The following is a 12,703-nucleotide window of genomic DNA, read 5'->3' on the forward strand; positions in this document are numbered from 1 at the left end:
TAGCTCAAAGATATCTAATCATGGAATAGGGATTATAAATTCTAATTCTATAGTATGAGACAATATATTCATGTAATGATTAAGAAAAGTTTTGTAAATAAGTTCCAATAGTTCATGGATTAGGGACCCAATCTTATGGAGTTCCAGGGGCTTCTCTATAGATTATTTAGGTTAATCTTTCTATCTACCTTTCTAGACTCAGACTAGAAGATATCATCAGAGATGCTTAGTTCTGCATTTCTCAAACTGTGGATTTGTGTCTCCAGATATAACATGCTTGTTAACAGCAAAAAATATTTTAAAATAAATAAATAAATAAATAATAGAGGTGAGAAATAACAGACCTCAACCCTATTATCCCTCTGCAAATTTGTGTACCCTTACCCTTAATCCCTTAAAAGTGCAAAGTTTCAAAAAGTTCAATGAATAGAAGATTGTTTGGGGAGGAATAGATCTGGACAAGGAGAAGAAGTCTGGAGATAAATGTGAGAAGGGAGGGACAGGCAGTAGAAACAAAAGTTAAACTGTTTGAGCAGCATATTCCAGAAGTCTTGAGGTCTTTCTGAGTGTAGCCTTCATTGATTTGAGGTCTACCATACCATTCTCTCACTAAAAGGAAAAACCTATAATGGCAGCAGGCCGTAAAAGAGACCCAGTTTGGGAATATTTTAATGAAGTTCTTCTACCTGTGGGTAAGACAGGCATGCATGCAAAATGCAAAAAGTGAAACAAAGAAATGCAAGGCCTGGTTGCCGAATGAAACAACATCATGAGAAGTGTTCCTTCTCAGAAGGAAGCTGCCATGAAGATGATGAAAGGAACATGTCTGAACATGCAGGCTCTTCAGATTGGTAACAACCAACAAGAATGCACTTTTATATAGAAATCCATGATTAAATTCAATCTTCCTAACTAGTGATTTAAATCATGATTTAAATCAATTTGATTTAAATCAAATCCACCCTGGCAAAAAGAAGCACCAAATTTATTGTGAAGGCTATATTTAGTTCCAAACAACATGTTTTAATGGTTCCAACGAAGGAGAATCAACCTCTCTTCAGGCAAATAACTAGACAGTACAAATGCAAAATCCAATTAAAATCAGTGATTTAAAATCACTTTGATTTAGCTCAATCCACCCTGTCTTCTGTTATGGGTCCCATCCGTCAAGGGGCTCCACTGGAGCTTTGTATGGAGTTTGATTAGTGAAATACAGTATTTCCCAATGGAAAATTTTAAACACATTGCTCAAGTCTGCCTCATAATAGCAACAGCAACAAATATGAAATGCTGCTCTTTTTAGTTAATTTGGACTAGATACATTCTACACACAAATTACTAGAAAAGAACATTAAAGCAGCTAACCTAGTGACAAAAATATAATACATAAAAACGGTGAAATAAATACATCCAACTAATGCATTTCTCATTAACATATTTAAATGTGAACTATTCATAACAACCAAACTGTAGTCATTCTTAACTTCACCCTGTAATATAAAAGTGAAAAAAAAAATCCACTAATGATGCAGAAAAAAAAGGGTGGTCTGACAATGTACACAGCGTTAATTTATAGATTATTATTTCCATGTGGATCTTTACAGTGGGATTTTTCTACACTTGTCTACTGAAGTTAAAATCTCAAATTTGAAAGCTTTGTTTTTCTTATTTGATTACATATTGGTTTTATAATGGTTACCATAAAATGCAACATATGATCATTTTTAACGTGCAAGGAAATTAGAAGTCTTAGGGGCTACCACCACAAAATACTTTAATTAAACTTATCAAAAGGAATAATACAAATATTCCTCTAAATATTCAAAGTTCAGTATTTCCATTCTGGTATAATTCTAGTTCTCTGAAATTTCTATAATTCAGGTTCTGTACGCTACAAATTGCTGTAAATCTCTAACAAAGAAAAAGACATTTATGATTTTAAAAAAATCCAGAACTGCCAAGGTATTCCAGGAACAAAGTTGGTAAAAGGGTCACTTCCTGAAGCATCTATACATTCTTGAAAAACCAAAAAAACTATGATAAGCAATTTATAATAAGTCTATTTCATTGTGAATGGAAAAGGTGTAGCTTTGAAAGCTGTATTTGTACACCAGTAAGATCTCCAGCCACTAACTTGTAACTAGCAGAAAACTAACACAGTATTAAAATCAAAAATTAAAAAAAAAAAAAAAATCAGAAATATGGTTTTCTTCATAAAAAGTATTAGAGGGGTAGCCGTGTTTGCCACTTTTACTGATCCAGATTAAGAGTCCTGTGGCACCTTTTAGACTAACAAGACGTATTGGAGCATAAGCTTTCGTGGGTGAATACCCACTTCATCAGTATTCACCCACGAAAGCTCAGGCTCCAATACATCTGTTAGTCTATAAGGTGCCACAGGACTCTTTGGAGCTTTCATAAAAAGTGTTTATGCATAAAGCCAATGGTTGTAGATTTCTAAAACAGACTACAGAAAAACTCAGTGAAAGCTGACAATTCATTGAGACAGATACCTCAAGCAAATGTTCCTATGAATACATACTATGTAAGAAATAAAGAACTACAGAAGCCATACCACTTAAAGATAGGTGTTCCTACAAAGGTTAGGTCAAGCACCTGTGCTGTGAATGGGTAAGGAGGAAACGGATGGCTGCTCACTGAAAAAATTTGGGAAAAAATTGGCACTACCATACGTCTCTCATCCAGGAGTGGAATGTGTTATTTCCCAGCCATTACAGACCTTAATTCAAGAATACAGATAATTTTTTTTAAATGGCCATCGCAAAATAACTTTTGGAGTGTTAGTATCAATTTTAACAAAATGATTATTTTTATTTGTGAATCAAAATGTTCCCCTGATTCAGTTCCATAGTTAAATTTGCAAACCTGGATTGCCAGATGCAGCTGAATCTTACTGCAAATATCTTTACCTCAGGGGTGGGCAAACTTTTTGGCCCGAGGGCCACATTGGGGTTGCAAAACTGTATGGAGGACCGGGTAGGGAAGGCTGTGCCTCCCCAAACAGCCTGGCCCCACACCCTATCTGACCCCTCCCACTTCCCACCCCCTGACTGCCCCCCTCAGAACCCCCAAGCCATCCAACCTCCCTGCTCTTTGTCCCCTTACTGCCCCCTCCTGGGACCCCCACCCCCCGGATTCCACCCCCTAGCCAATGCCCCTTGCTCCCTGTCCCCTGACTGCCCCAACCCCTATCCACATGACTGCTCCCTGACTGACCCCCTGGGACTCCCATGCCTTTCCAACCCTCCCTGTTCCCCGTCCCCCGACTGCCCACCCCAGAATCTCCGCCCCATCCAACTGCCCCCTTACAGGCCCCCCAGGACTCCCACACCTATCCAACCGCCCCCTGCTCCCTGTCTGCTTCCCAGGACCTCCTGGCCCCCTTACCAGAGCAGCATGTCTGGCAGCTGCACCACCCGGCCAGAGCCAGACACACTGCCGCGCTGCCCCGCAGGAGCGTGCAGCCCGGTCGCCCACAGGGCTGCCCTCAAGGCGGCATGGCTACGGGGAAGGGGCCACAGTGGGGGAGGGGCCGGAGGCTAGCCTCCCCGGCCAGGAGCTCAAGGGCCAGGCAAGATGGTCCCACGAGCCGGACGTGGCCCGCAGGCCATAGTTTGCCAACTTCTACCTTATTTTTTATATGTTGCTATTAAACAAACAACTGCTATGGATTTCAAACTTGGAATTTTGCTGTCCTGTGTACTGTACAATAAATACAATACCAAGATAAACCTAGTTCAACTTAAAATCTAACTCTACAAACTTTCCCAGCAAGCAAATTATTTTTGTGATGAACATTCAGAGTAATACTGAAAAGAAAGAAGAGAGGATATAATTATTAAACCCCTAATTCCTGAAAGTAAAATGGCTTTTCCATATGCTTACAAATTGGTCTGAATCATTTTGTGTAGTAGATCTCTATTGAGTCTTCATATTTTCCCCTTATGTAATCTATTATAGTGTGCTTTATAAACAGGATGCCAGTAATTTTCTTACACCCACAGATGAACAAATAAAATTACTTTTCTTCTATACTGTGTACGTGAAATGAAGTCTGCTATGAAAACCATAGGTTACAAATGACAGAGAAAAGATGACCAACTTTAAAGAAAAGTCAGCTCATTTAAATTACAATGCTGAATAGCTATATTTCTAATATTTTAATAAAATTAAAAATAAAACTACTCTTACCTCAAATAGCCATTAGAGAAAACAGGTCTGCCAGAAAAGTTCAGGTTTCCCAAGGGGGTCATATTGTCATCCCCAGATCCCTGGCACCTATTCCAATTTTCTGAACCAGCAGGAAGAGATGGAATGACATTAAAAACTGGTTTCTGATCCTGCTGTTGAGAGAGAGCTGCGGTATTCAAGTCATAATGATATAACTGTCCTCCAGAAGTACTGACACCATGGACAGAAATGGCAGACATTTTATTACCCATTAGGTTAGACCCAGAAAAATTAGCTTGACAATAAACTGGGCCCATTTTCTCTTGTTTTATTACCCCGGGGGTGCAGAGTTCAATGAAGTCTTCCTTTTCTGTCTTCACTTGAGGCATCTGCATTTTGGGGCTGGGTGAAAGATCTCCACGCTCATTAATTTGAGGCTTAGTGTCTGGTAAAATGGGAGGCTTGCAATCTTCACTTGCATTTCCTTCAAGGAGAAATGCCTCATCTGCAGTCATAGGAGACAACAAATCCCCTTCATCTAGCAATGGGTCCAGTCTCCAGGGGCTCCCATTTGGTTCCTTACCTGGTGACACTGGTGGCAATTCTAAATCCTGCAGAATATCAAAGGTGCTTTGGTCTTCAGAAAACAATTTCAAGTTGCCACCATTAGTGCCAGCCTGGCCTATAGGGAGACTGCTGTTAGCCATAATTGGGAAATCTTGCTCAAGGGGCACCCCGACAGATATTGTCCCCTTTGAGCCCTCTGCCAGGCTTGAGGACTTGTTCAAGCTTGCAATGCTTTCTTCCAAGAGCCTGAAGTCTGTTTCCCCAGAAGAGATGCCAATTTGGCTCTGCTGTGGAAATCCAAGTTCGTTTCCCATCACTTTTGACTCTGTCTCCCCCATATAGAGTCCCATTGAAAGCAACACTGCCTTTGAAAGATCCGGCTGAGGCGCATTGCTTACTAGTCCTTTTGAGAAGTCACCCAAAACAGACTGCTGTTTAGAATCCGACTGAGAAGACGCAGGCAGGGGAGATGTAGATGCAGGAGCCCTGACAGTAGCTCCACCCCTGAAGGTTGGATGAAAGTCCATCACAGTCCTTCCTTTGTCGCTGAAGTGCACATTTTTTCCTGCTTCCTCCCCATCCGAGGGGCTTAGTGATTCTTTGGGGTCCATTATTTTAACACTGGCTATTAAAAGAAGAAAGATATTTGTGCAGTTAGCACAGTAGTAAATGTTTTTCACAACACAAGAAACCCAGATTAGCAGCATGGTGAATCTAGTTTAGCCACAGCAGACTGATTTTACACAAGCCTAACATTTCTTGATGTCAGTGAACAAATTTGATTGCTGGTAACTACAACATTGACTATATTTAAAAGCTTTTTTGAACTCTGGTTCTGTGGTAATAGCAGGCAAACTGACTTTTCCCCCTGCCCTCCCTCAGGATTAATTTTTCACAATTCCACCTATCTCATCTGTCCAATTGAAGGAATATCAGATTAATAATGTCTTTAATTACGTTAAAATTGCTTATGTGTGTTTTTTTAAAACCGTAATTAGGCTTGCAATGCACTTTTCTTTGTTAGAAGACAATATATTATTACAACCTCCCTTTCCAAATCAATCTCTCCTTTTTCTGGAGAATTCAGATGCATCTGCTGGCATGGGTAAATCAATGTTAGAATTCTCCAACTGCTTCCCCACAAATTCCCCACTGCCTGACTAGACACACAACCCAATTGTATTACTACCACTCTCTGATCCACTACTGTAACCTTCCACCAGAAATTATATATATATTTAAATAAAAATATATATAAAAATAAAAGATGGAAAGTTTGCTAACTTCTGATCAGATGATCACTGCTCCCAAAGAGTTCTCAAATGTAATTTATACACCCTGAAATCTGAAAACAAAATGGAAGCTTTAAAAAAAAAATACAACCCTCATTTCCTGATCTTCCAAAAAAACATCTAAAGGAAAAATAAAGTCTTATTTTGATTATGTCCAACACTACTATGTAAATTTCAACCATGCATACTTCCTTCCTTAAAATTTGTGCTTATGATCAGTTTCATTGCCGTTCACTTAAGGTGTTGAAATAATTAGCATAGTATGGTCTCTTAAAGTGTCCATAATAAATTTACATCCAGCTTAATTTTAAACCCTCCTCACTTTGGGGCCCATGCTGATCAGGAAAATAAGACACCCTGCTACGGCTGTATGAAGAAGCTCATGCTTTCTGTACACAAAAAGTTCAGATGGCAATCAACAATCAATAGTGTCTCTTATGTGCAAAAATATTTTCAAATGTCAATTTAAGGCAACATGGATTAAAATGTAATTGTATGGATGAACCCTCCCGCCCCAGAAGTTTAAAAGCATGAGCTTTCCTATGCCCCAAATAAAGTTAACATAAAGCATTAAAATACGATTAACATTGCACAGAAGAATCTTCTAGCTTCCCCTCTCCTTGCAGGGTGTTTAGGTGAGAACAGGTACGTACATACGTACACACACACACACACACACACACACACACACACAAATGCTGCCTATTGTATTTCCACGCCGCTTTCCTGACAGCTGCCACTGAACTCGAAACCAAAACAGCGAGTGCAAAATTGAAACTAGTCCTTCAGTAACATCCTCTCTTTTAAAGTTGCAAGCGACACTGAAATATTATTCGGCCATTTAAGCAGGTTCTGGTGGTGGTGGGAAGTGTGGGGGGAGCAGAAGAGGTGGGCTAGGGGGAGCAGGAGAGACCTGGAGTTACTGCATTTCACAAGTTTCAGAGTAGCAGCCGTGTTAGTCTGTATTCGCAAAAAGAAAAGGAGGACTTGTGGCACCTTAGAGACTAACACATTTATTAGAGCATAAGCTTTCGTGAGCTAATGCATCCGATGAAGTGAGCTGTAGCTCACGAAAGCTTATGCTCTAATAAATCTGTTAGTCTCTAAAGTGCCACAAGTCCTCCTTTTCTTTTTACATTTCACAAGTTTGCAAAAACCCAATGTCATAACGCAGTAAACGTCCAAAATAACCAGCATGCCAAAAAAAAAAAACTAGCTGCACGATTCGATTTAACTGGAAGGAAGAGGGATGCGGGGGGGGGGGGGGAAGAAATCCGCTAATATTTATGTTCGTTGAACTGAAATGAATCCTCCTTTACGAAGAGCAGTTTTCAGAGGCGAAAGGTGTGGAGGAGACCTGTTGAGCTTTCTCCTGGCACGCCCACTTCTGCCAAACGCCACCAGAGATTGCTACAAAAGTCGCCAACTCGGGCGCTTTCCAGCCCCTCTTCCCTGTCTTTGCCGCCCAACCCCAGAAAAAGATCAAGCCACCAGCCACGTTTGTTGGTTGGAAGGGAATTCTTCATCGATCCCAAGAGCGCCGAGCAATAAAAATATACCAATAAAACCAAACAGAGCGGAGGGGAATCACCCCCCCCCCCGCAATCCTCAGGGAGGAAATAACTCGCACAAATACAAAACCATCTGCTGTATTCAAGAAGCATTTAAATCGGCCTCTTAAAGGGGCCGGATCGGGCACGGCCGAGTCCCCCCACTTGTCCCACCTCCAGATTGAAGGATAACGATTTACGGTAAAGGTTTCAGAGGAGCAGCCGGGTTAGTCTGTATTCGCAAAAAGAAAAGGAGGACTTGTGGCACCTTAGAGACTAACAAATTTATTAGAGCATAAGCTTTCGTGAGCTACAGCTCACTTCATCGGATGCATTTGGTGAAGTGAGCTGTAGCTCACGAAAGCTTATGCTCTAATAAATTTGTTAGTCTCTAAGGTGCCACGATTTACGGTAAAGCGGCCCAAAGGAAAGGAAAGGAAAGGGAAGGAAAGGGACGGGGTTCCCCGCCCCAGCCCCGCCCCATGCCCTGACAGGCTCGGGGGGAGACAGGGGGGGCCCGCTTGGCGGAACTACCCCCCCCCTTCTGCCCGAGGACGCGACTCCCCACAGTTCCCAAAAAGTTTGGGGGGGGGGGTCACCCAAACGGGAGGCACTCCTCCCTCCGCGGCTCGGAGCCCCCCGGTCAAACTCCCCTTACCTTGTCCGGGAGCGGACGAGGGAGAGAGGGGGGGGGGGCGCCGCTGGCTCCTCTAGCCACCCACGTCCATGGCTCCCGCCGCGGCGGCGATCGGGGGGAGGAATAAACAAGCGGCGAGGGGCGAGCGGCGGCACAGCCGCTCCGGCGAGGGGAGAGCCCGAAATCCTCCCCCTCCCCGGCCCGAGCAGCCCCGCGCCCGCGTCTGCCCAGGCACCTTCCTCAGCCGCCGCGGGCGGCGCTCGGCAGCCTTCGCCCGCTCCCGTCTGCGCCTCGCGCCCGGACGGACCGTCCCTCCTCGCCCCAGGCGGCCCGCGACGCTCGGCCCCGCCACAAAATGGAGGACGGCGGCGGCCGCCTCCTCCCAGACGGGCGGCGGCGGGAGCGCACTCGGGGCAGGGAGGCAGCGCGGCGCTCGCTCGGCGGAGAGGGGCCGTCCGCGCTCGCTCGGCCCCGCGGGGCTGAGCCGGGGAAGGACACGGGCGGGCGGGGGGGGAGGGATGGTGCAACCTGTTGGCTGAGCCGGCTGTCAGCCGTGCCCCAGCCGCCCTCCCTCGCTCCCCCTCCCGGCTCCTACCCCCGCCCCGCCGCGACAAACCGCCCCCCCCCCTCCTGCGAGCTGCTTTTCCCCAAGTTCCTTCCCGCGGCTTCCTTCTCCTCGCTCCCCTTCCGACCCTGCCCCCTCCCGCTGTTGGGACGGGGCCTCCGAGTCCTCGGCGCTGGCGGGGCGGGGGCGGGGCTGGCCTGGCGCGGGGGGGGGACAAGGCTGCTGGCGCGGGGGCTGAGGCGGAGCTGGCCTGGCGCAGGGCTCGGGCTGGGTTGGGCAGCCCCTGGTTGGTCACTGCGGGGGGGGGAAGCCACCGGCGGCCCCGTTTCTTCCCCTTTCCACTTGATCGTTTCCTGAGCTAAGGAGGGAGCCCGGGGGAGCGGCCGGGCTGCTGCTCCTGGGTCTGCGCCGTGGCGACGCCCGCCCGCCCGAGAGGTGGCTGGAGACGCCCGCTCCTAGGGGAGGTGGCAGAGACTCCGTTTTTTTTTTGCGTGGGGTGGGGAAGAAGGTTGCAAGCGGCTTATATACAACCCCCCCCCCCTTTTTTTTTTTGCACTGGGGAAGGCTGCCTGGTGATCACTTCTTTCTCTCCCTGTTACACTGGGGAAGGTTTTATCTCTCTCCATTACTGTGTTTCCAGCATGCCTGTCACCAGGGTAGCTGTAGAGCCTTGCGCGGATACAGAATTTGGATCCGCATCCAATCCGCAAAAATGAGCCGCGGATTTGCAGCGCTCGGGGTAGCTGAACGTTAGAACCTCTGCTCTGTGTTCCTCATTAATCAGCTGCTTTGGGTAAGGTTGATCGCTCCTTGCTCTTTCACATATTCTCTCTCACACGCATCCCTGGTTGTGGCTGCCCTGTCCTCTGATCCTATCTCACCAGCTGTTGCACCGGTTGTTCCAACCCTTCTCTTCCCCTCCCTGCCACTGTTCCTCAGACTTCTGTCTTCAGTCCCCTCCTCTTCTTCTTCCAGTTTTTCCCTGGGCAAACTCATCCATTCCTATGGTTTCAACTATAATCTCAATGCTAAGGGCAACCAAATCTCTCTCTCTCTCTCTCTCTCTCTCTGCCACTACTGTCTCGCTGACATCTGGTCCTGGATGCTGCACCATCATCAGACCTCTCAGCTTAAACAGATTTTCTGTTCAAGTTAATTTTTTGTTTGTCTTCTGGACAGCTCCCACTTCTTCCTATTGGAGCTACCAGTCAAGCCTGTCCCTGGCAGCGTATTAACAGATCTTGTGGGGACAGGGAAATCATTTTTCTTCAAAATAGCAGCATTACCTCTCCTCCATGCTCCTGGTAGCAAGGGGCAGCATTGAAGAGAGAGCCCAGAATAGGCAGTGCAATGGGGTAAATTTGGGGACAATTCTGGGATACTAAAACTTGAACTGAAGAGAATGAGAGTCCAAATCTTGGAGGGGGGATGTATGGGGCATAAAACATGGAGGAGGAAGATAAAAAATGATGCATGAAGGGTAAGATTAGGGGAGGGAAGAGAGTGGTGAAGAGCATGGAGAGAAAGGAGATGGGGGGAGACACCGAGGACCTGCCCCCTCATAAGCAGTGGCAGTTTAACCATTCTCATCAAGCAGGATTGCTCCCTTCCTACTAGAAATGGCCCCACCCTTTACAGAATCATTCTCTCCCTTCTCTGGGATCCTACAGATGTCCCTTTGAGTTGGGGCTCAGAACAGTTGTGGGGGGCAGGGCTGAAATGAAGCAAGACACTGTCCTCTCACTTTAGCACTGTCTTCTGTAGGCTGGCCACATTTCTGCATTGAAATCCCTGGGAATTTATATGGTTCATGTGGGAGTTGATGAACAGCTGCAGGAGGGCTTAGCAATGGCAATAGGAGGGAGCAATGATGAAGTGTAAAGACAGCAGTTGTCACTTTTTTCCACAGATCCCTTGTGCATTCCCTGGATATGTATGTTTGGGAGGCCTTATATCTGCAAACTCTGCAGGGCTCCAAACACCATTGCCTTCATGGAATGCACAGCAGGAATTGCCAAGAGGGGAAACTATGATTTAGGTAGATTTTTCCACAGGAGTGGATGGTCTGTACACTACTTTCACTGAAGTAGCTATAACAAATTCTGAACAGATGAACTAAGATAGTGGAGAGTAAAACAGTGAAGGGATACTGCTCAAATAGTAAAAAAATAACAAAACATACAAGGATATGCCTTTCAAATTAGCAGCTAAAGTTTATTCACCTTGTTATGGGGATCACAGAATTTGGAGTCCAGCTAGACCATCAAGTTCATCCCACTGCAAAGGCAGGACACAGGCTGATAGGAAACTGCAAAAGAAAAACAAAGATTAAAGAAAAACACTGACGCTAAACACAATATCCCAAGAGTATACTGGCCCCTGAGAAGTAAGAGATGATAGGAAATAGGTTGCCTCTTTGGGTGTGTAAGGCAGGTGATCCTCTTTTTCTGGTGGACTTGCTATAATTTCTGGGGATGACTAATACATTTGTGTGTGTGAAAAAGCAGCAGTTTTCTAGCTATGAAGATGACAATCAAACTAACAGAGACAATTGATCATAGTCTTCAAAAGTGATTAATAAGTACTATGCACACTCTGAAAAATAGGGCTTCTTTAAATTGTTTTACGTTAGGCACATAAAATCGGTAGTCATCTTGAAAATCTTTGCCATACTTCTGTCTTTCTATCTAGGTCCTTAAGAACCATGGTACCTGGGCACCTGTAATTCTTTACTAATATTGTTAGTATCCCTTCCTGAGCTTGCTGATGTTAAATAAAAAGGAATGTTTATTATAGTATGTTGAAAAGGATTCAGTTAAAAAAACAGATTAAGATCTGCAGGCCCATGTGGTTCAGGACATCTCTGCCCACCATTTTTAGATTTTAAAACTCTGATTTTCATTTTTAGCAGAAAATGAGAGACTTGGTCATTTACTCTTCGGAAGCTGACCTTTAAATAAAGCATTCTGCTCTCATGCCTCCACAGGGGATAACAGAGATATAGGAATATTTGTGTGCATATTGTAAGTGAGAAAACCATCTTAATCTATTCTGATTTCTCTAGAAAAGTGATGGTTAAGTCTGTGAGCATGGGTGACTAATGACTTTTCTTTTAGCAGGGGAAAAAATGGAGGAAAATACTGAAATGATGCTTGGATTTGAATTGTACTGTTCACAAGCAAAACGTGTCGGGCATTGTAAGCACTAGTTGTAGTAATATTTGAATTAAAGTTGTTTAACGTATGAGGCCATAAAGCACAGAAATATTTGTCTCCTCTGCGCTTTTAGATGTTGGGGGGGGCATATATGGGGGTGGAGGGTTTCTTAGCTAAAAATTGACAAGCAGCTAAATGCTCTGAACTCTTAAAAACAGACGATTTTTATTTCAAATGTTTTGAATGTTACATTTTCAAAGAGGATATTAATACGTATCTAAATATGCAGTGTAAATGCATACAATGAGTCAATTTCACATTAATTTACATCACTGTTATTGGACAAAGGCACTTTAAAACCTAGAGACATTTCTGTATAATCATCTTTATCCTAAAAACTATTTTGGACTGCCAAATATGAAATGACATTGCAGTGCAGGCCTTTACGCTTTTTGGAAATGATGCAATGGATCTGTAACCTAAAATGCAACACATGCCCCATACTTTCCGCCAGCAAAAAAACTGGTGGGAATGGAAGATCAAAGTTACAATATCCATGAGTATTGGAGTGTTACCAGGTGCTCAGAGGTGACCAGACACTCAGATATTATGATGGGTTATATGAGAACCTAGAATATAAGTCACAGAAGAGGCTATGTGAAGCACTAAAATTCTTGGGGGAAATCAGAGGTCATTGCCGTTAATCATCTGGGTCTTCACACAGAAGGCCTACTTCAATTTGCTGA

At 44.5% G+C, this 12,703-nt stretch overlaps 1 protein-coding gene across 3 annotated transcripts in view; it reads right to left on the reverse strand.

Moving 5' to 3' along the window:
• Positions 1-8,690, reverse strand: part of NR3C1 (nuclear receptor subfamily 3 group C member 1) — a 166,878-nt gene extending 158,188 nt beyond the window's left edge. Inside the window, exons 1-2 of one of the 3 annotated variants that reach the window (XM_038412004.2) lie at positions 8,259-8,690; positions 4,213-5,383 (exon numbers count right to left, since the gene is read on the reverse strand). In XM_038412004.2, the coding sequence (XP_038267932.1) occupies positions 4,213-5,369 (1,157 nt within the window). In that variant the 5' untranslated portion in view covers positions 5,370-5,383; positions 8,259-8,690. Of the gene's footprint in view, positions 1-4,212; positions 5,384-6,669; positions 6,968-8,258 lie in introns of those variants that run through there. The other 2 variants (XM_038412005.2, XM_043491397.1) reach the window with 2 other exon arrangements.
• Positions 8,691-12,703: the final 4,013 nt, after the last annotated feature.

This window comes from Dermochelys coriacea, chromosome 8 (genome assembly GCF_009764565.3).
Source record: "Dermochelys coriacea isolate rDerCor1 chromosome 8, rDerCor1.pri.v4, whole genome shotgun sequence".
NCBI classification, from domain to species: domain Eukaryota; kingdom Metazoa; phylum Chordata; order Testudines; family Dermochelyidae; genus Dermochelys; species Dermochelys coriacea.